Raw genomic sequence first — 22,831 nt, 5'->3', positions numbered from 1 at the left:
AGGAGGACACCAGAGCTGTGCACAGGCTGGTGCTGGGTGTCTTGTCCCTAACAGCCATCAGCACACACACTGCCTGCAGCAGGGCTTGGGTCAGACCCCAGAGCAGTGAGCAGGGCTGCACAGCCCCGAAGAGGCCACAGGGGAGCTGCATTCAGAACCTGGGAATGACAAAGCTGGCTCTGCCTGGGGGTGGCTGCTCCCTCCTGAGGGGCCTGGGCTGTCTGGACCCGGTTGGTGCTCACCGAGCTGAGACCTGCTCCAGCTTTGCTTTTCAGCTCCGGGGTTCACCCAGGCTGAGCTCTGCTCTCCAGCACCTTCCAGATGCTCAGCTGAGTCCTTCATTTCCTCTCTCACCCCTGTCCCAGCCAAAACCTTTCCCCAGGGACCCTCACGGCAGCCCCAGGAGATGAGGAATTTCAGCTAAGTGGGAAAATGAGGTATTAAGCAACTTGCCCCAAGTCAGTCCGGGGGGTCTGGCCGCACACGGGCCCTTCCTAAGGGCTCTCCTGGCTCCGTGGAGAGGCTGGGGGAGACGTGGGGTCCCAGTGCCCGGGGCTCCTCGGGGCGGGAGGGACACGGGAGGAATTTTCACCATCAAAGGAAAGGAAAGGTCGGGCAGCCCCGGCCGTGGTGTCTGTCACAAAATGGAGGAGAGCCCTGAAACCCCCAGCACAGGGGCCCCAGGCACGGGGCAGCATCTGTTCTGCTGCTGCTGAAATGGGGCGACCCGACCCGAGCCGGGCCGGGCCGGGCCGGGCCAGGGGGGAGCGGGAGAGCTGGGAGCGGGGCCGAGGAGGGAGCCCGTGTTCCCGGAGGAGCTGCAGGACAGGAGGGGGCAGCCGGGCCCTGAGGCGCTGGATCGGACCCGGGGGTCGGGTTCCGGTCCCGGTCCCGGGTTCGGGTTCGGGTCCCGGTGCCGGGCGGAGGCGGCGCGTGACGTCATCGCGCGTCCGTCACGTGGCGCTCTCGGCGCGCTCGTCCCGCGGTGCCCGCGCGCCCCGCCCCGTGACGTCATCTCGGTGCGCCGGAGCGTGAGGCGTCGCGCGCGTCATGGCGGCGTTGTGGCGGGGGGGGCGGCGCTTGGCGGCTCTGCTGCCCCCCAGGGCCCGGCCCGGCCCGCGGGTCCCCGCAGGTGAGCTGGGACCGGACCCGCGCTGCGGGGGCTGCCGGCACGCCAGGAGCCCGGCCCGCGGGAGGGGGGAGGGGCGCGGGTCCCGCCGAGACCGAGGGGGCGGCCAGGGAGCGTCCCCCTTCTCCTCCCCGGGGCCGCGCTCGCCCCCGTGAGCCGCCGTCCCCTGAGTGCAGAAGCAGCGCGGCTCCGCTCGGCGGGGCCGTTCCCGGGCAGCCCGTGTGGGGAGGCGAGGCCCCAGGGGCTGGCACGGCGCTCGGGGCCATCTGCTGCCTCCTGGGGGCTGTGCCCAGGCTGAGCTCGCGTAGCGCGTCCCGGGGCAAGCCCCGGTCACCCGGGTGTGTGGCACTGCCGGCTCCGTCTCTCGGCTCACGCAGAGGCTGTGGCGTGTCCGGCTCGGGCGGGAGCGGGGCAGGGAGCAGGCAGAGCCGGCGCCTCAGCGCTGTGGCCGTGTCAGCACCCGGCAGGTTGCGTTCCCTGGGGGAGAGCCCTGGGAGGGCTCGGGGCTGAGGGGCTGAGGGGCTCCTGGCTGAGGCTGTGGGTGTCAGGGCCGTGCCGGCCAGGGCTGGAGAGCTGCTTGAGCTGCTTGAGCTGTTGTTCACCGTGACACGAGGGGAACCTTCCTGTGCTCAGCGGTTCCTCTGCTGTGGTCTGTGGTTTCCCTGTGGGCTACGAAGAGAAGATGTGACGGGAAATCGCGTGACAAACAGGGCCAGACTGTGAGATTTATTGTCCCGCTTTGGTGTTTTGGGGCAATTCAGTTCTTCCAGCACGGAAATCCCCGGGGGCTCGTTAGGGGCCCTGCTCCGTGCCTCGGGTGGGTGAGACTCGAAGCCAGAGCTCTGTTCCTGACCTCCCCCTCACCTCCTGCGGGGGAAGGGGAAGGGAGCAGCAGCCTGAGGGCTGGAGGTGCCCGGGACAGTCCCGTCCCTCCGGCCCTGCCGCTGGCAGCGGTTGATCCCAGCTCTCGGAAGGCTGAAGCTGCTGCAGTGTTTTGGGAGATGTGGGTGGAGCACCTGGGGACTCTCGGGGTGTTCACAGCACCTGGTGCCCAGCTCCAGAGCCCTCTCCTCTCATCAGATCCCATCTGGAAGCATCTTGGTTGTGCTCCTCTTAGCAAAGAACATCCCCGGGCTGGGGCTGCACAGCAGTCAGGCTCTCATGGTAATTTCTGCTGACCTAAATTCTCCTCTTTGTTTTGAGCCCTGTGCTGCTTCGTGCTCCATTTCCCACCCTGAATTCCCCACTGCCTTTCAGCTGAGCTACCTGCTCCCTGCAGCCCTTCTCCCCGAGGAGAGGAGGCTGTGAGTTTCCTGGGGGAGAGCTGGCTGGGTTTGGGAAGCATGAAACCATCCTGGGGTGAAGGAGCCCCTGAGGCTGAGGGTCCTTTCTGTTCTGTGCTGTGCTCCTCGTGTGCATGGCTGCTCTGTGGTGCACACACAGGATCTCTGAGGAGTCACAGAGACCTGGAAGCTGGAGGTTCCTGTGGGTTTCTGCCACCTTTTACCTGCAGACAGGGGCTGCCTGGGCTGTGGTAAAGCTCAGCATTTGGTTACCCTGATAGGAAAAGACCTGGTTTGCCCCAGCACATCTCAGCACTCTTCTTTATCTCTTAAAAATCTCTTAGGAATTTGTTTCTCAGGCTCCTTCTGGGTGTCACTTTACCTTGCTAACTCAGCAGATACTCTCTCAATAGCTTCTGTGTGCCAGTAATTGTGGATTTATCTCCAGAATTGCCTGGAGCCTTTCCCCTGCTTGGCCAGGCAAGGGCTCTGCAAGAGACAAATGCTCTGAAGATGCTGCAGCTTCCACCTAATGAGCCTTGTCTCCACCTGGCACAGGAGGGGCTGGTAATTAACAGTGGCAAGACCAAACATTACACAAATCCAAAAATAACTTCTGAGCTGATCAGGGGTGATTTGTTATTCTGCAGACAAGAAAAAAACCCAAAAGGAACACGTCAGGAATCCCTCCAAGGCCAGGCTGGATGGGGCCTGGGCATCCTGAGCTGGGGGGAGGGGTCCCTGCCTGTGCAGGGGGTTGGAACTGGATGAGCTTTGAGGTCCCTTCCAACCCAAACCAGTCTGGGGTTCTGTGATCAGAAATCACAAATGGTGGCAGATTCTGGAGCCAGCTGTGTGTGTGTGTGTGTGTGTGCTGTGAGTGTGTGTGTGTGTGTGTGTGCTGGGTGTGTGTGTGTGTGCTGGGTGTGTGTGTGTGTGCTGGGGGTGTGTGTGTGTATGTGTGTGTGTGTGTGTGTGTGTGTGTGTGTGTGTGTGAGCTCTGTGCTGGCTCCAGGGCCCTGGGTTGAAGTTGTCTCCAGGTTATCACTGAGCTGCTGCTCTGCCTCTTTTGGGGGCTGGGAGGGAGCAATACCCCCTGTTCCCTGCTGGCTGGGAAGTGGGGGGTGTGTGTGTGCACAGACATACAAGTGCAGACTTTTCAGAGCACCCTGCACCCACCATTTAGCATAAAATATGTAAACCCCACCTGATTAAACTCTGTGAGGCCAGGGCTGGCTCAGGCTGTGCCTCTGCAGCTCAGCAGGCTGGGTGAGTTCTGTGGCCTTTCTGCTCCCCTCTCCCAAGTTCTCCTCAGAGCTCTCAGAGGAGCCCCACAGAGGCAGAGAACGTGTCCTGTGCTCATGCAGCAGAGCTGTTGGTGCAGGGAGCTCACTGGGATGTGTGTAGGAGGTGTTCAGATGCATTAAGAACTATTTGTGGGCTCTTTTCTTGAAGGGCAGAATGGCTGGGGAGTAATTCAGGCTTCTGGCTGGAGAAGTGCATCTTGATTCAAAGCTTTTTGTGATGAGGAGAAGGAAGAATGGGGACTGACAGCCTCCTGGAGCAGCTCTCGGGGCTGAGGTGCAGGAGCAGAAGCACTGTTAAGGCTCAGGGGTTTGCATTCACCTGCTCTGGAGTGAGTGGGATGGTCTGGAGCAACAAGATGTGGTCTTGGTGTCCATAATGTCTGTGGCACCTTCTGAGAGGTGCAGGAGGTTTGCAGAGCACTCAGAGGGAGCCTGAGGCTTCCCGGGGCACAGCGAGGGATGTTGGTGCTGAGTTCCCTCAGGAGCTGGGATGAGGTGGAGGAGGGTTCAGGAGGCAGCTGGGGATGGCCAAAGGAGATGCCTGCAGGGATTCTCACCATGGTTCTCAGTTCAGACTTTGGGTGGTTCTGTACCTGTTTGTCTAAAGAAAGGAGCCCTTGGAAACGTGGCTCCTGCAGGCCTGGGGTGCAGAGTTACAGCTGCTTCCCAGTTCAGGAAGGGCCTACAGGAAAGCTGGGGTGGGGCTTTTCACCCAAGAGCACAGTGACAGGGCAAGGGGTGATGGTTTTAAACTGCAAGGGGGGAGATTTTGGTTAAATATTAAGAAAAAAATCCTCACCATGAAGGTAGTAAGACACTGGAGTAGGTTGCCTGGGGAGGTTGTGGGTGCCCCATCCCTGGCAGTGTTCAGGGCCAGGCTGGATGAAGCCTCGTGCAGTGGGGGTGTCCCTGCCTGGGCAGGGGTTGGATATTGGTGATCCTCAGGGTCTCTTCCAACCCAAACCATTCTGTGGCACCAGGGTTTCACGTTCTCAGTGGTGACAGTGGCAGCTGAAGTGGCCCTGCTGTCTTCAGCTTGGGCAGGCACCAGCCTGCCTCTTCCTCAGCAGCTGATTTTTGAAAGCTACTAATTGGCATCTTCTGGCTAGAATTTTCTCTAACAAGAGACAGTCTGAAGTGGGGACTTCCCCTTCTCACAGAGGGAAGGCAGTGCTGGAGGGGAGTGGTGGGTGTGTGGCTGTGAGGGAGCTTCAGCCTTGCTTGGGCAGTGTCACTCCCCCAGGATTGCTTAGCTGGGACCTTTAAAGAGTGCTCCTCTTCCTGCTGATACCTCTGAACTGAAACACACTGAATTGTGTCTTCCAGCAAAAAGAGCTGCATGGCTGCCCAGACAGACCTTCCCCTGCTGGAGCCCCTGCTACAACCTGCCCCCCACCACCAGTTCTGCTCTTCAGTTCTACAGCACCCAGACAGCAGAGAGCAAGGAAGAGGAGCCCCTCCACAGCATCATCAGCAGCACAGAGAATGTCCAAGGTGGGCAGGGACATCAGTGTCTCGTGGGAGCCCTCTCAGGGTGCAGGCAGGCACAGGACAATGTCTGAGTGCAGCTGTACCCTCCTGTACCCTGTTTCTGCCTCTGGAGGAGGTGCAGTTCCTTACCAGCAAACCACTGAATCTCTGTGGCACCAGCACCTCCCCCAGACCAGCACCTGTGGGTCAGAAAGGCCTTTTCTGAGAAAGGAGCCCCTCGAGGCTGGGGGCAGAAGTTTCATCTGTGGGCTTAGCCCAGGCAATTGATGGCCATGCCTATTGGTGGAGGCTCCATAGGCACTGGAATCTGCCTGAAAAGAGTCTTTTTCTCCCAGAAACAAGCTGTGCCTGCAGAGGTCAGTGCTGTGGATCATGGAGGTCTAATGAGTGGTGTCAGCCTTTTAGTGAGAGTGAATCCCTTAATCCCAGGAAGAATTGAAGGCCAGGTTGGATGGGGCTTGGAGCAACCTGGGCTGTGGGAGGTGTCCCTGCCAGTGCAGGGGGGTTGGAACTGGAAGAGCTTTTAGGGTCCCCTCCAACCCAAACCATTCTGTGATTCTGTAATTGCTTTGCACATCTCCAGGCAAAGCCAGGTGATTTATCCAAGCACAGAAATAGCATCTTCACTCCTTGCTCCTGTGGCTTTTCTGGCAGGTACTTTTGCACCTGCCAGGCTGCAAACCCCAGTGGGGCTGATGCTCTGCTGCTGTCCACACCCTGGTTTCACCCCTGTCCCTGGGGAATGTGGGACCTGTGGATTTTCCTCTATTGCTTCAGGGTTTTCTGATCTCTAATGGCTCTAGCAGGAGAAATGCTATTTTTAAAAGGCCAAGGGTGGTCTTTCAGCTGTAGTGTTACTGTTTCTGAGGAAAGCTCCCTCTCTGGGCACAGGTGGCTGTACACAGGCACTCCCTTGTCTGCTCCACAGAGACATTTGGGAATCTGGGGTTTGGGGTTTTTTTTCCTGCTTAAGGCTCCAGGTATCGTTTGGCCATGAGAAATGCTGCCTGGCCAGAAAAGCTCTTGGAGCAGGACATGTGCAGCTGGTTCCCTTGAAAACTGAATCAAAGAAGAGTATGGAAAGCAGGCTACAAAGCAGGAGAGGCATTAGGAGCCAGGGGAAGCACCTTTCTCTTCTCATTTAATGAGTGCTCTGCAGCCCAGACATGGTGACATGGTGACCACTGTGCAGGTCCTGAGGTGCAGAAGCCACGTGCCTGCTTGGCAAAGTGTGCTGCCCCAGAGGGGGGTGAGAACACCCAGTCAGGTGCCTCAAGGGGGTGTTTGTGACTTTATTATTCTAGGTGCAGCCTCTAAGCACGAGTTCCAGGCTGAAACAAAGAAGCTGCTGGACATTGTTGCCCGTTCCTTGTACTCTGAGAAGGAGGTAAGGCATCCACTCCTTGCTGGGAGAGTCCTTGTCAGGGGCTACATCCAAAACAGATGAGCTGGGAGGAGAGCTGCTGGGGTTCCCAACAAGCCCTGTGCTGTTCACGTGCCATGCTCTCTGGAACAGAGTTGAAAACGTGCTCTCAAAACACTCTGAGTCTGACCCGGGTGAGCCCCGGAGCCTCCGCACTTCTATGACTCTGGGCAGGTAACGAGGAAACACACACAGGTCTTTTTCTGGCAAGCTGGGGATTAGTTTGTGAGAGGCAGTGAGTTCCCAGGCCTCTGGAGTCCCGTGCAGGGGCCGAGGCCAGGCTGCAGGGTCAGGTCCTGTGTCCTCCCCAGGTGTTTATCCGGGAGCTGATCTCCAACGGCAGCGATGCGCTGGAGAAGCTGCGCCACCGGCTGACAGCAGAGGGCAAGGCCCTGCCAGAGATGGAGATCCACCTGCAGACTGACAGTGGCAAGGGAACCATCACCATCCAGGTACCTCCCTTTGGTGGCAGGAGGGCATCGCTCCCTCTCCCCACCAGCCTTTGTCCTGTGAAGGATCAGGAGAAGCTGAGTGGCAGCACAGTCCCAAGCCTGCCTGAAAAAGTGTTCTGTCCTCAGCTGGACTCTGGTTCATGAGGCTGTCACCTCAGGATTTGATGGGAAACAACCAATTTATCTGCTCCCCACAGGAACATTTGCTGCTCCTTCCTTCCCTTTTAGGAGCTACCAGAAGCTTTTCTCCCAGTACCTTGTCTGGTGCACTCCCCTGGTTATGTGTGTATTTCTCACCAGTGGAAAGTTGGGAGTCTGGTTTCTTCCTGACCTTTGGGGAGGATGTGGGCCTCAGCAAGGTGGGGGAAGGTGGAGCTGGTTCTTCTTTCTGGATTTTGCTTGCTCTCCTCATGCCTGTTTTCCAAGGTGGAAGGCTGAGGCTCAGTTTTGGTGTTTTCTTGGCAAAGTTCCTAATGCAAAGGTGGCAAACAAGAAGCTTCCCTGGTAGACCAGTGTGTGAGCAAGGGCTGACTGCAGCAGGTCCAGAGGAGAGGTGGCATGGCCAAAGCACACACCCTGACATGTTTTACATGGGACAAAAGCTCTGGCCTGTTAGAGGCTGCTTAGTTATTTTGTATTTCTGTTTCTCTGCAGAACAAGCAGCTGTGGTTGCCATGGGGAAGTCAGTGAGCATCAGTGGGCAGTGCAATCAGCAGCTCAGAGATTCTCAAACTGTGCTGCAGAGGCTTTGCTATTCCTGTTGCACCTGAGTGTGGCATTTTTCTGGCTGCTGTGTAACACCAGTCCTGCCATGAGCTCTGGCTCAGCCCCAGCCTGGGTGTCATTCCTCTCCTCTTGCCCTTTTTGAGGCCACGGTGGACACGAAGCCTCTGACTCCATCAAGGCCTTTTCACAACTCATGCCCTGTAACTCTGGCAGCTCTCCCCTTCTTTGGCAGCTCAGCTGAGGGACCTCTTTGCCCACCTTGCAGAGAGGGTGCATTTGGTGTCATGCTCAATTAGATGTGTTAGGGATTGGTCTTTTTATAACCCCCTGCTTGGCTGCCTGGGCGTCTCTGATGCGACTGGGTCTTAGCAAGGAAGCTTTTAACTGCAGCAGTCCTGCCCTGGGAGGAGGGAGAGAGAACAGCACTGCTCCAATCTCTCCTAATAGGTTTGACTTCTCAGTAGTGCCTAAAGCTCCTTAACTCCAGTGGAGGGTTTATTTATAACCTTGTGAAGGAACATGCTGCATGTAACAATGACATCGAACCAGCCTCCTTCAGAACATTCCCTGCCTTCCAGGAATGCAAAGTTCCAAGAAAACTTGTCTGCAGTGATTGAGGCAGAGCTGGACCTGCTCCTTAGTCAGTGTTTTATGTTCTGTACCCCCTAGGAGCCACAGAAACAGAAGCAGCAGTCCCTTGTATGTGGTCTGTAGCAGTGGTCACCCCAGTTTTTTTCTAGGAAGATCCTATTGTCTCACCCTCACCCCTGGGTCCTTCTCCTCAAGTCTTCATGCTGCTCTAGGCCCCTGGCTCTGCTGGATCTCATCCCTGCAAGCCCTGTAGCATCTCTTTGTGTCTCACCAGTGGACAGGAGGCAGATCTGGGATGTGTGATGGTCTCTGTTGCAGCCATGTTCCTGGGGAGGAATGTCTGGCTGTAGTCAAGGACTGTGCTCAGCTCTGCTAAGTGACTGCACTGCTGCTTTCTTCTCTCCCAGGGCTGAATTTCAGACATGAGCACAGACAGACTCAGAGCTGTAACATGATGTCCTCATTCAGGGGTGTCCTACCTGGGCACTGCCAGAGGGAAACCTTCCCAGTGGAGCCCACTGGGTACAGCACCTCAGTTCCTTCACCCAAGTCCTGTTGTTTTACCAAATTGCACTGTTTCCTCCAGCCTTTTGAAGACCACCTGATCCTGTTTCTAGGACAGCTCCAGCTGGTAGCAGGCACAGCCTCCTAAGGGTCACATCTCCTAAGAAAATCCACTTGAAAACGTCAGGGGGGTGTTTTCAGGGAGGACAGGGCTCTGCAGAGCTCTGCAGTTGTGCATTCTGAGGCTTCACAGACGTGTCTCTGGTCCTTTTGAGGTGGGAATACAGACCCCACCCCACAGAGATCTCCCTCGACACCCACTCAAAGCTCCCTCTGCCCACTGGTGATGGGTGCTTGGCAGTGGTGCTGTTGCTGCTGAGCCTGGTGGTAAACCTGTGTTTGTGTGAGCTGGAGCTGTGCACTTTGCTGGTGCTTAATTTGGGGCTAGGACAGTGCTAGCAGTCTAGAGGAGATTGTTTGAAATGTTTTCAGAGCTAAAAGCTGCTGCTGGTGAGGGAGTGTGACTGCTGCTCTAACACGGGTGAGCAGCATCACTGCTGCCAGAGCTGTGCTGCTCAGTTCTCTTTGCTTGGCTTTCTTCTCACCCTTGCAGTCATCAGTCATCCAAAATCAGTGTCTGTGAAGCCACAGAATAAGTTTGCTGTGTTCAGGAGGAGTTAAAATGACTGCAAACACCACTCCTCCTTACGACAGCTCCCCGTGTCACTGAGCAGATCTCTCCTGGCTTACAAGTTACAGTCTGCAACGAGGTCTGGGCTGTCCTGAGGCTTTACCTGAGATGTTTGGGGTTCAGCAGTCAGTGCAGGTGCACCCACAAGTCCAGCAGAGGATGCTGAGGTGGGCAGCCAGGTTTGTGTCCTGCAGCAGACAGAGAGAGTGACATCCTTAGTGACTGCAGCATCCATCTGCCACCTGGCCTTGAGGAAGCTGGGGAGCAGGGGATGGACAACAATGCAAGGGGGGTGAACTGCCTGTGCTTGGAGAAGCCTCGGGTGAAACACAGCTTGCAGAAATGTGCCCACTGATTGCTGGGCTGGGTTAGAGCTTCCAGTTGTAGCATCATCTCTAACAAGCCAGGGAAATATAAACCTGTCCCAGATAACCTCCAGCCAAGGGAAGGAAGTGCAGAGTCTTTTCTTCCTCCAAATGCCAGAAGAAGAGCATTTAGCATTTAAAAATGTGAAATGTCTGATCATGGGTAGAGAGTGTTTGCAGAGGGCTGGGTGGTGACAGGATGGTTCCTGGGCAGCAGGGAAGGGCAGTGGAAGCTCCTTGGGTTTCCTGCAGCTGGTGCTGCCCAGCCCAGGTGGGCTGCTGGTGGGCAGGTTCATCTGCTTCCCATCTCTGGAGAGGGGCTGCTCTGCAGCACCCAGCTCTCCAGAACTGCTTTATTCCTGCCTGCTGGGACAGCTCCAGCTGGTGAAGGGAGCTGCAAAGGGCAGGAACACACTGCCAGAGCCCTTTGGATCTTGGTGTTCTCATCAGAACCTGCCAGGGTGTTTTCCTGCAGTAGGAAGCATCTGCCCAGCCAGGAGCTTTGGCCACCAGCTCCAGGGACACTTCCCACTTTCCCAGTTGTGCTCAGTGCTGCTGGGGCAGCAGAGAGCTTTGAGCTGTGCTCCCTTTGTGCCTTGCAGTTTGCCCTCATCAAACGAGGCTCCAGGAATTGTCAGTAAGCATTTTGCAATAAGTTTGGCAGGGAGTTTGGAATTCAATAGCCAAACAAATTCACAGGATAGAGATATGTTGGGTTTTTTTTTAACATACTGGAATATGGGAATGACATGCTGTGCTATAAATAGGAGGGGATCAGAGGAATTAAGAGTTCTTTTCAGGGTCTGGCATGAGCAAAACCTGAACCAGATGCTGAAAACTTTTCTTTCTGCTTTTTTCTTCCCTGGGGAAAGGGACCATGTCAGATTCCTGAGATTTTGCCATATCCTATTTGTTTTTCCTGGCTTTTCATCTCCCATTGTTGATATTTTACTGGGCATCATCCCTCTTCTCAGCCAAGAGGGATGGTATTTAATCAAGGGGAAGGTGTTGCTGTGCCACGACTTGTGGGAATGCAGGAAAAGGTCTTACTCATGTGGCACCTCACTCAGTAACCTCACAAGTTGACCACAGTTTCATCCTTTAGTGGAGTTAAACAAAATCCCTACTGGCATCCATTTCCTAGCAAATAAGCCCAGTAAGTGTCCCAGAGGGGTAGCAGAGGTGTGCTGTGCCCCAGGCTGCTCTGGCACCCCAGCTGCAGCAGCCAGTTCCACTCTGGATGAGCAGCCCCAGGACTCAGCCCATCTCTGGGGGTGTTCTGTGCTGTCAGCCAGGAGAACTCTGCTCACAGGTACTCGAGGAGGTCTGAACTACTCACCTGAATCAGAGTCAGAGGTGAGAGTTGCCTGGGTGCTGGTTCCTAAAGCTTCTCTACTGGTGTTTCAACCCAAACTGCTGTTCCTTTGCAGGACACAGGCATTGGGATGACCCGGGAGGAGCTGGTTTCTAACCTTGGTACCATTGCCAGATCAGGCTCCAAGGTAAGCTGGGGTGAGGTGCCCCTTCTCTCCCCCTAAGAGAAGTCTTCTCCAGTTACAGTTCCTTCTGTTCTCCCAGTAATTCCTCATTCTCTTTGGTCCCTTGGCCTCCAGCCCAGCTGTGAAATTACACCCCTCATGGAAGGTGATCCCTACCTGTGGAGTCTCTTAGTACTTAATGTTCTCTGCTGGGTGCTGTGGGAAGTCCCTGGTGCCCCAGCAGCTCTGATGGGCCCTGTGTGGCTGCCCTCACTCCCAAAACCAAATCCCTTCCTCCCCAAACAATCATTATGGGGGGCACATGCTCACCCTGCACTCACCCAGTGGCCAGGAGGGCAGCAGCTCTGTCCTCATGCTGGCAAATTCATATATATATATATTTATATATATACACATGCATATTTTTTCATCTCCAGAGTCACCATTTTAAGGTTTTATGCTCCTGACTGACTGAGCCCTTGCATGATGTCCTTTGTGGCTGTGAGTGTTGCCCTAAGCACTCCTCCCCTCTTCCAGAGGTGCAATCCCAGTTGGAGAACCCCTTTTCCTTGGGCCTATTTCTCAAAGTGCTGACCCAGAGCTATGGGATGGCCATGGTGCAGGGCTGGATCAGTGCTTGGACAAGCCCAGGATGGATGTCAGTGGTACCTGAAGTCACTGTGCAGTGGTTTACATCTCCTTTCCTCCTCCAGGCTTTTCTAGATGCTCTGCAGAGCCAAGCTGAAGCCAGTAGTAAAATCATTGGCCAGTTTGGAGTGGGTTTCTACTCAGCCTTCATGGTGGCTGACAAGGTGGAGGTGTTCTCCCAGTCTGCCCAGCCAGGAAGCCCAGGCTACCACTGGTCATCAGATGGGTAAGGCTGCAGAAGGGGATGAAAACCTGGGGGCTGTTTCTGACCCAAGTGGGGACTGAAAGCTGTGCAAAGCAAGGCAGGGTTTGTGCAGTGTTTCATGTCTGGGTTTACTGCTTTAGATCCTGCTCAGATTAAATGTGGAAATAAAATGTGGTCAGATGTGCCAGGATGAAACCACAGGGACAAATCTGCTTTGTCAGAGCAGGTGTGTTGTGGACAAAGAGAGTACCTGCCTCTCCTGTTCCTTCCCTGCTGGCAGGCAGTCACCTGAGCTGTGTCCCAGACTGGAGAGAAAGATTTCACCTCTTTGGTCTGGTCATTCCCTGGGTTTTTTCCCCTTGGCACTGACAGCAGGCAGGGCTCCTGCAGTGCTTCTGTAGGCACCTGTCTTCTGTAGGGCAGGTCTTGGCTTAACCTTTATTTTTTTGAAGCTGCAGACATCCAAAGCTGTGGACTGCTGGATCATGTTGAAATTGGGATGAAAAGCTCTGCATCCCCATAAAATTTCCAAGGAATAAAGCATTTACTAGGCTGTTTAATTTCTTGGGGAAGAAAACCCCAAACCAGCTTGTAGCTGAGACATCAGGCAGCCTGGGGCTGCAGGCAAGCTGCTGTGTCCTGCAGGCTCAGCTCTGCCCTGGCCCTGCTTGATCCCCACAAGGCACTCACTGAGCAGCAGGGCAGGGACCATCACCTGGGATGGGCTGTCTGCTGCAGAGCACAGCTGCTTTTCCTTGGAATCAGCTGCTTTCCCTTGGAGAAGGGTCCTCAAACAGGTCAGAGCTGTCAAGGGAGAAGGCAGGAGCCTGGATGTTACAGGCACTGCAGGAAATGTAGGAGAGGAGGTGCAGGGTGGGCCCACAAAACATGGAGTTTGGTTGAAGTTTGTTTCCTTTTCAGTGGAGGCTGTGGTGTCCTTGCAGAGCAGGGTGTCCTGGGTCTGGGTTCTCTGTGGAGAAGAAAAGGAGTGTGTTTGGGGGTGGCTTCTCAGAGGCACAGAGACCATCCTGGCCTTTACCTCTAGGTGCTGAAGCAGTGTGTGTGCTCTTAGGTTAATAAATGTTTTTGTGTCCCACCATGGATGTGTCTGAGGCAGAAGCTGACCACTGGCTCTGTTTCTGATCCTAGTTCAGGAATGTTTGAGGTTGCAGAAGCATCTGGTGTCAGAACTGGGACTAAGATTATTGTACATCTCAAAGAGGACTGCAAGGAGTTTGCAAACGAAGACAGAGTCAAAGGTAAGTGGAGGGGGAAATGCTGTTACCTGGGGAGGGGCTGTGTGGAGTCTGGTCCTGATTTACAGTGGTTTTCCTTTCCTGCAGCACCTTTCACCTCCTGTTACTGAAGGAATTCTTAGTGTGTTGTGTTCCCCAATGTGATTCCTCTGTGTCTTATTTCCCTTCCAGAGGTGGTGACAAAATACAGCAACTTCATCAGCTTCCCCCTGTACCTCAATGGGAGAAGGATTAACACCTTGCAGGTGAGCAGGAGGGCTGCAGCCAGGTGACTCCTGGAGAAGTCATCCTCCCCTGGGTGCAGGAAAGAGAATAAAGCCACTGCTGTCCCTAGAAATGAAGGGAGGATTGTCCAGGATATCAGAGACCCTCTAGTGATCAGTTAATTAGAACTAAAGCAGAAAATCCAGCAGGAGTTGTGCCTGGAACTGCTTCTTTGCATTTGTTGGAGAGAATTCTTGCAGATTAGCAAAGCAGGGTTTTTTTAATAGATATCATCTGGATTTTCTCTCAATCAGAGTGATTGTCTGAGTGCTTTATGATACGTGTTTTAATTGTTTAAGCCAGATGACATGTTAGTGATGGCAGGATTGCTCTCATCACTGGTCTGCTGACACCTCTTGCCTTAGGTCTTTGTCCTGCAGCACGAGGTAGCCACTGAATCCTCAGTTTTCATATTGCCTCAGTTCACAGCCAGATTTTCTTCACAGCTCTTAGCTGGGCACTGCTGAGCACTGGTGTTTCCTGACCACTAAAAATTATATTGCAGCCATATCCATTGTAATCAGTTCTGGGCCTGATTGCAGGAATCACCTGCAAAGAGGTGAAATTAATTATCTTTAAAACAAAAGTTTGTTAATAATTTTTCCTCCAGCATCTCCTTTTCTGGTTGTTTAAAGCTTCTGCAGGTATAGAGAGAGTGTGTGTGTGTGTGTGTGTGTGTGTGTGTGTGTGTGTGTGTGTGTGTGTGGTATTTTGCCTCCTGAAGTGTGGCACTGAATGCACAGGCTTTCCAGACTCAAATATTTTATCAGGTTAATTCATCTAGGCTTCTGCAGTTGGTGTTGTTAGTCACTGGTATTTGGTTGGATTCCTGCATAATAGTGTTTCTATTCCAATGGCTTTCTAGCTCTTTCCTTTAAATTACCAAACTAGGAATAGATTTAGATGGCTGTTTGCTCTTTCTACCTGACAATCAATAGAAGAGGCTCCCTGGAGAAGCACGGGGTGAAATGCCCTAAATAGACTCGTGTACTTTCTTATCAGAAAGTCTGTTTTCCCTTGGGATACAGCAACAGCTTTATTCTCATTCTGTTCCCATTTCAGGCCTTTTATTTACCCAGGATCTTGGGTTTGTGTTTTTCCACACCTCACCATCAGCTCACTGTAAACAGAGCCATGGTTAGATCCCTGGTGTGGATTTTCCTAGATAAGCTCTTGAGTGCTTGCCATGGAGCTGAGAATGTGGAGTCAGAGGCTTTTCCAGCCTGACTGTGCTAACAGTAGATACCAGTGTACAAACCTCTGGAAAAGCAGCAACAACCTAACAACAACTTCTGTGAAGTACCTTGGAACCCAGCTGAGTCTGTAGTCCTACCTGTGGTCCTGCAAGCTCTCCAGAGCACTTGTGTGTGCTGGAGATGTTTGGAAGCCACTTGTAGAGCAAGGTTTTGAGGCATGGGAAGCTCTAAGGTGTGTGGCAGCATGGCAGGACTGCCAGGGCACTCAATCCCTTAGGCAGGTAGGTGGAGGGTGGGCTGGGTGTTTGTATCACCCAGTGATCACTTCTGTCACTCATCAGGGCTTGAGTGGAAAGCCTGGAAACAGGAGATTCCTGGTTGAGAATGGGCAGAGCCTCCCCCACCTTTGCTGGATTTTAGTCTGTTGCTGAGGTACTGAAAACCTGAACGTGGTGTGAGGATGGGCTGAATGCTGCAGGAGGTGTTGGGGGGCTTGGAGCAGGGGGTGGGAGGCATGGCCATGGGGTAGCTCTTGTGTTGCTGTGTGACACAGCTGTGCTGAAACACTGACCCTGCAGCAGGGATAAGCAAGTGGTAATGAAGAACCTTCTGAACCATTCCAAAACATCCCAGCAGAAACCAGGGAATCGTTCAGGAGCTGCATCACAAGCACTCAGCCAACCTTGTGGTGGGACAGTGGCCTCTGTCAGGGAGACAGAGTGTTTGCAACAGACCCACTGGAGTGTTCATTCTCTTTTGCTTGCTGCTCAGGGCCTGAGCTTTAGGGCTGGTGCTGCCTGTCAGCTGAGCTGTGCCCACTCTCCAGGTGCTCTGGGCCAGCTGCAGGTGTCAGGCAGTAGATGTTACCCAAATCCCTTCTGTTTTGGGCTCAACAAAGCTGCCTTACACATGTTGCAGGGCAGGAGTAGCTGTGTGAGGGGTGAGCTGAGGGTCTGTTGGTCTGTGTTAGAGCAGTGCCTGCACCCTCAGGCACCCCCTGCCCTCGGGCTGTGCAGAGCAGTCCCTCAGGCTGAAAGATCCCCAGTTCCCTGCTCCAGCATCCTGGAGGGAAAGTGGGACTGACAGGAGAGCCCTGCACTGGGAGGCCACAGGTCATGAGAGCTGATGGGAACTCATCTCCCTGCTCCTTCCCCTCCAGGCACTTTGGATGATGGAGCCCAAGGACATCAGTGAGCAGCAGCACGAGGAGTTTTACCGTTTCATAGCTCAGGCCTACGACAAACCCCGCTACCTCCTGCACTACAAGGCTGATGCTCCCCTCAACATCCGCAGCATCTTCTACGTGCCTGAGCAGGTACCTGTCCTGCTGGGCAGGGAGGAGTGGGACAGCTGCTCTGAAGAGGAGACAAGAGGAGGGATGCTTAGGGAAAGGAGGCAGCTAAGGTTGCAAGAAGGAATATTCCCATCCCTGGAAGTTTTTAAGGCCAGGCTGGACAGGGCTCTGGGCAACCTGATTTAGTGGGAAGTGTCCCTACCCATGTCAGGGGGGGTGGCACTGGATGAACTTGAAGGCCCCTCCCAGCCCTGAAAAGTCTCTGATTCTGATATCCAGGGTGGCACCTCTGGACGTGGGTAGTTGAGGAGGGTACTGAGCCGTGACAGGAGTGGAGAGATGGATCAAGTTGGTCCCTAGGGAAACAGTCAACATTTCAGCTCTCATTGGGTTCAGGATTGGTAGGGAAGACCACAGTGTGCCCCTGTCAGCTGGTGCAGTTATCCTTCTGTCTCTTGTTCCTGCAGAAACCATCCATGTTTGACATCAGCAGGGAGCTGGGCTCCAGCGTTGCCCTCTACAGCCGCAAAATTCTCATCCAAACCAAAGCTGCAGACATCCTGCCCAAATGGCTGCGTTTTCTTAGAGGTGTGTGCACCGTGCCTTCCACGGGGGCTGAGGCCTTCCTGAGCCTGGCACTCGTGTTTGGCACAGGGTGAAAGTGTTGCTCTGTGTTCCAGGTGTGGTGGACAGTGAGGACATCCCCCTGAACCTCAGCAGGGAGCTGCTGCAGGAGAGTGCCCTGATCCGGTAAGCAAGAGGCAGCTCCTGTGGGCTGCTGAGGCTCTTCCAGCTTCTTGCTGGTTATGGATGGGACTTTGTGGGATAGTTAGGGGGTCTTGGAGAGACTTGGCATGTAAGCTGCAGCCTTTTCATCCTTGAGGATTTCTGTAGTCTATGAAGTGGGCTCTCAGCCATCCTTCAAGATGCGGGAGCAGTGTCCTGGGTCGTGCTGCCTCCTGCTTGGGCTGTGCCCCTTGTGCCCTAGGCTGCCTTTCTGTAGCTCTGGTCTACAGCAGCAGCAGTGGATTTGCTATTTGAAGAGTCTGGTTGGCACCACCAAGTGGTTTGGAAAACAAAAAAGCAGCTCACACACACAGGGTGAGTGCCAGCCAGCAGGGTTTTGGTGCTGGGGCCCAGCAAAGCTGCCTGCCTGCAGGCCAGACTTCTGGCCTTTCCTTTTTCCTTCCTTCTTGTCCTTCACATTCCCTCTCAAACACCCATCACTGTTGGGACCTGTAGGAAGTGTGAGAGTCAGCTCTTACTGTTCTGCATTGGTGCTGTTACTTTGGTTTCATGGCTAACTTTGTATTCTTGGGCTGGTGAAATGCCTCTCTACCTTCACTATAGTCACCAAATTAACCCTGTCACTTCACAGTGGATTTTCAAGCCTTCAGAACAAGGTTCCTCCAATCATAACCCTTTTACAGCCACTTCCTTCCCATGTTTAAGGGTAGCAGATGCCCTGTGCACAGTTGGTTGTGTGCTGCAGCATCACTAAGTCACAAGCTACTGAAGAGCTGAGCTTCAGCAGGTTGTGCCACAGCCCTAGGTATCTTGCCAGCTTCTGAGCTGCTCTTGACAGGGACAAAAAGAACAGATGCAGAGCCATGAGGGAAAGGATAGAATGGACCTAAAGTGTCTTCTCTGTCCTGGTGTTTGCAAAGGCATCACTAAAACACAACGCAGAGAGATGTTCACCTAAAATCTCTTGTCTTGGTCTAGCAGCTGAGTTAAAAAAGACTTTGTTCTGCTGCAGGAAGCTCCGAGATGTTTTGCAGAAGAGGTTGATCAAGTTCTTCATTGAACAGAGCAAGAAAGACCCTGAGAAATATGCCAAATTCTTTGAGGAATATGGGGTATTCATGCGAGAGGGGATTGTCACGATAGCAGAGCAGGATGTCAAGGTACCCTGAGAGCTGAAGCACTGCAGCTGGTGGGAGAGTGTTGGCTCCTGCTGTGAGCTGGGATGAGGGGGGCTGCTACTTCTCTGGGGATCCTGCATGTCTGTGATTTGTGTTCCTGGTCTCACAAGACCTCTGTGTTCTCCAGTGCCCTAACTTTCACTCTTTCTGACTGGGTGCTGCTTTCCACTTCCTCTGAGCCACTGCAGAGTCTCTGTTCTCACACACTGTTGTCAGCCCTTTGTCAGCCCTCCCTGAAGCAGTATAATCTGCAACAGGCAACAAAGCAGGGCTTTCCCTCACTGCATTCCCATCTCCTACATCCTGCCCCCTTTATTAGCTGGAGGAGGAACAGAGGGACTCGGAATCCCCCGAGCCCTCGTGCAGGGCTGCAGCTCACAGGAGCACATTTCTTGCAGGAGGACATAGCAAAGTTGCTACGTTTTGAGTCCTCTGCCCTGGCTGCAGGCCAGCTGACCAGCCTGACAGACTACACCTCCCGCATGAAGGCAGGGAGCAGGAACATCTACTACCTGTGTGCACCCACCCGACACCTGGCCGAGCACTCCCCGTACTTTGAGGCCATGAAGAAGAAGGACATGGAGGTGGGTGAGCAGTGTGCCAGGGCCAGGGGAACACCCTGAGCTGCTGCAGCAGTGCTCAGGGCACAGCTGGATCTGTGGGGTGATGCCTCCACCTCTCTCTGTGGTGTGGACTCCAGTGGGTCTGTGCCTGGGCTCTGTCCCCACCCTGGCTGCTGTGAGGTGAGGCCAGGAGGGGCCTGGCACAGGCTTTGTGCAGGCTGGTGAGTGCTTGTGCAGACATCTGGGGCTGACATCTGTTTATTACCTTTGCTGAAGCCCAGAGCAGGACCTGGGGGCTGCTGTGCAGAGCTGGTAACCACGCTGCAGGTGTAGCATGGCAGGTGACCCAGTCAGGGCTGGTTCTCAGTTTCCAAGGGGCAGCTGGGCTGGTTCAGCTTCAGACTCCCGTGGTACAGAGTCCTCCAAGGGAGGCTCATTTGGAGCCCTGAGTGACAGTCACCATGGGCTGGAACCTCTGGTTTCCCTTGTGATGTTCCAGCTGTTTGGTGCAGTTGCCTTGGGAAAGAGGAAGTGCTGTTAGATCCCAAACAATGTGTTACCATCCTTTTTTTTTTTTGGCACAGGTCCTGTTCTGCTACGAGCAATTTGATGAGCTGACACTCCTGCACCTTCGGGAGTTTGACAAGAAGAAGCTGATCTCAGTGGAGACTGATATTGTTGTTGATCACTACAAGGAAGAGAAGTTTGAGGAGAGCCGCCCAGGTATCCCGAGCTTCCCCTGGTGCTCCAAGGCAGCTTCCAGCTCTTGCAGGTCCCTTTCATCCCACAAAGTTTAAATATTTAGCCAAAGAGGGACTGCCAGAGGTGGAGTTTCTAGGATTTAACAACGTCCATGTATCTGGTGCCCTGACAGAGCCAAGCAGGCACTAGCAGGATGTGCACCAGGCTGTGTACAGCACCACCTGGGATGAAGGGATGAAGGGATGAGCTGTGTGCTGAGTGGAGCTCCCTTCCCACTTCCACAAGAGAACAGATAAATGGAAGTTTGCAGTGGTCTGAGCTCAGGAGCAGAGCTCACTCCCTGTTGGCAGGCTGTAGCTGCAGACTCAGATGTGCCCCTCTTTCCCCTGCCAGCTGCAGAACGTCTGACAGAGAAGGAGGCTGAGGATCTGATGGCCTGGATGAGGAATGCCTTAGGCTCTCGAGTCACTGGTGTTAAGGTGGGTGTTGTGTGCCTGGGTAGCTGAGCACAGGAGATCCATGGAAGTAATCATCTCTAAAAAAAAAACCAAAAAAACCCAAAAAAAACCCAAAAACCCAAAAAAAAACCAAAAAAAACCAAACCAAAACAAACAAAAAAAAAGTCGATTTGGGATCTGCTGCCCCAGATTTTTCTTTAGAGCCTGAGAGAAACCATTCTCCTCCATGCCTCCTCTCTGTGAATGGGTAGAATGCTGGCATTTTGTATTTGGATGGTGAGCATGGCTGTGGAAGCTGTTGGTGTGTAATGAGGGAAGCCCATATGAGAAGCTGATACTCAGGGTACCAGCAGAACGAGCTGGTGCCTGTCTTGCCTCTGGAGCAGCTTTCCTGGGACCTCAGGCACCTCCTGTGGGCTCAGGATGAATCACATTGGGGTTTGGTGCTGAGGAGATCTGCGCCGAGGAAGAAACCCCGAGTCCTTCAGCCTGCCCTAGGTGTAACCCACGTGCATGTTCCACCTGGAGCCTGATGGGTGTTGTTTTCCCCAGGTGACCACACGTTTGGACACCCACCCTGCCATGATCACCGTGCTGGAGATGGGGGCTGCCCGGCACTTCCTCCGCATGCAGCAGTTGGCCAAGACCCAGGAGGAACGTGCTCAGCTCCTGCAGCCCACCCTGGAGGTCAACACAGGGTAAGGGGCAGCACTGCCAGTGCTGAGCCTGATGGGGGGAGTCAGGGAAGGCTCCCAGTTTGCAGAGGCCCCCCATATTAAGGGCAGGGTTCTGTGAGGCTGCGTGGCACGGGTGACAGGAGCCACCCAGACACCCTGTGTCCAGCCCTCTGAGGACCATGGGCTTAGAGGGAGAGGGTGGGAGAGAAGCCTCCAGAATAAGAGCAAGGAGGTTGGAGCTATTTTGGTCTTTCAGTAGAACCTTTTCTGTCCCACCTTGGCTTAACTACTCATTCTGCAAATAAATTTCTCCTAATGTCCAAAAATCCCAACTCTTGGTGTTGATCTCTCACTCTCACAGGCACACTCTAATTAAGAAGCTTAACGAGCTGAAGGACAGCCAACCTGATCTGGCCCAGCTGTTGCTTGACCAGGTGAGACCCAGGCCTTCTCCAGCAGTGGCACCATCCTCTCCAGAAGCAGCTCACAGCCCACGTGTGACAGGGAGTGGGGTGATTCCCTGTAGCAGGCACAAGTCTCACCCTTCTGTGGTCCCCACGTTGCTGGTTCTTGTGGTTCATGTGTTTTCCCACTGGATGGCCTAGAAACTGTGCTTGGTCTCAGCATGCACATCCTGGAGAGTGACATTCAGTTCCTTCCCAGCTCTCATCCAGCTCACCCTTGCTGCTTATTTAACACTTTCTTCTCTCTTTCAGATTTATGAGAATGCCATGATAGCAGCAGGACTGAATGAAGACCCCAGACCCATGGTGGGTCGGCTGAATGAACTCCTCACCAGAATCCTGGAGAAGAACTGAGCCCCAGAAGACTGAAGGATGAACTTTGTGCTGATACCTCCAGTCAGTCCCTCTCAGCTATCCCAGCCTCTGCTTCCAGGCACTGTGCAGCCAGGGCTTTGTGTGCCAAAGGGCCAGGGAGAGTGCTGGGGGCTTCAGGCCTCACAGCCAGGGAGGAACCAGTTGTAATTATCTGATCATGTGTCATCAGCCTGCCCAGAGTGGGGGGTTTTTGGTGGGAGCAAAATCCAGAGATTGCTGCTAAAATAATATGCCCAAATTTCAGACACAAACCTAGAGAGCCTTGTTTCATGCTGTTTCTAAAAAGGGCCATTCCCAAAACAGAGGTTGGCAGCAAGATTCCCAGTTAGGGCTGGGAATCCCACCTCCTCCTCCAGTCCACAGCCCTTTGCACCACTGTCCTCTGAACAAGCACTGACAGAATTAATGAAGAAACCTCCACCTCTGGCCAGGCAGGGGGAGTTTGCTGGCAGGGGGATGGGTAACTGCTGTTAGCAGACAGAGGTACTGCTGGGGGAACACATCAGTACAGTCCTGGGGCTGGAAAGGTCACTGAGCTGCTGGAGAATCAAGTTCATCCTTGTCTTGCTGTGGAGAAAGGGAAGTAACTGGGAAACAGCTTCCCATCATGTGGCTTTCTGGAGAGTCCTCAGGGGCTTTGCCTCTTCTGTGGGATAAACTGCATGTCTAGCTGATCTGTATTTATGATGAATAAACTCTTCTTCTTTTCCAGACCTCTCCACTCTTCTTTCTCCCCTTACTTTGTTGGTCTTAGTGTTTTCCAGATGGTGATTTCTTGGTTCTTTTCTCTTCAGATGCTGCTTGGGTCTTCAGGGCATCAGGTGGGAAGAGCAGGCTGCAAAGGCAGTGAGGGGCAGCAGGGAGTGTGGAGGGAAAGCAGGAGAATCTGCAGCTATGAACCCTTTGGCCTTGTCTTTGAGAACAGTTTTTATCCCCTTGAGTCCTTCCTGAGGAGCAGTGGCTGTTGAACAGAAGAGCCCTTTGTAACAAAATGCCACAGGAACAGCAAGTGCCTCTGCTTCACACCATGCAAAGGGGTTTACAGGAACTCTTTCTCCTGTTCAGTGGGGACTCTGAGGCAGCCTTGATATTTGTTTAGTTTATCTTTAAATTGCCAGCTTAAGATTCTGGAACTGGACGTGGGTAACTGTCTGGATGCTCTGCTGGCCAGGGCAGCCTCCAGCTCTTTAGGCTAGAGGGTGTGTAAAAAGGAATGAGAAGGGTCTGCTGCATGGGGTGCTAGTTTAGAAAATGTATTTACATCACCTAAAATCTGATTTTTATTCAGATGCAGAAGAGGAACTAACATAACAGTGTAGGGGGTGTTGAGAAGAACAAGGAGCCACCTTCTACATCCCTAGTGT

General features: G+C 53.7%; 1 protein-coding gene across 1 annotated transcript; it reads left to right on the top strand.

The window, feature by feature from the left end:
• Positions 1 to 977: 977 nt before the first annotated feature.
• On the top strand, positions 978 to 22,188 carry TRAP1 (TNF receptor associated protein 1). Its single transcript, XM_071760558.1, has 18 exons — positions 978 to 1,132; positions 5,046 to 5,213; positions 6,515 to 6,597; positions 6,945 to 7,085; positions 11,393 to 11,464; positions 12,154 to 12,314; positions 13,443 to 13,552; positions 13,721 to 13,794; positions 16,169 to 16,324; positions 16,771 to 16,891; positions 16,984 to 17,053; positions 18,063 to 18,210; positions 18,627 to 18,812; positions 19,376 to 19,514; positions 19,887 to 19,972; positions 20,504 to 20,649; positions 20,990 to 21,062; positions 21,345 to 22,188. The coding sequence occupies exons 1-18, from the start codon at positions 1,051 to 1,053 to the stop codon at positions 21,444 to 21,446; spliced, it is 2,118 nt and encodes a 705-aa protein (XP_071616659.1). The 5' UTR covers positions 978 to 1,050; the 3' UTR covers positions 21,447 to 22,188.
• Positions 22,189 to 22,831: the final 643 nt, after the last annotated feature.

The sequence above is a fragment of the Heliangelus exortis genome, chromosome 17, assembly GCF_036169615.1.
Source record: "Heliangelus exortis chromosome 17, bHelExo1.hap1, whole genome shotgun sequence".
NCBI classification, from domain to species: Eukaryota; Metazoa; Chordata; class Aves; order Apodiformes; family Trochilidae; genus Heliangelus; species Heliangelus exortis.
The sequence above is the reverse complement of the archived record's forward strand: the minus strand, read 5'-3'. Positions and strand labels throughout refer to the sequence as shown.

Excerpts from the sequence above, each read along its gene's own strand:
- TRAP1 (XM_071760558.1), top strand. The coding sequence starts at position 1,051 with ATGGCGGCGTTGTGGCGGGGGGGGCGGCGCTTGGCGGCTCTGCTGCCC. Across the intron at positions 16,325-16,770 it reads TCTTCTACGTGCCTGAGCAG|AAACCATCCATGTTTGACAT; the intron begins GTACCTGTCCTG and ends TTGTTCCTGCAG. Across the intron at positions 18,813-19,375 it reads TGAAGAAGAAGGACATGGAG|GTCCTGTTCTGCTACGAGCA; the intron begins GTGGGTGAGCAG and ends TTTTTGGCACAG.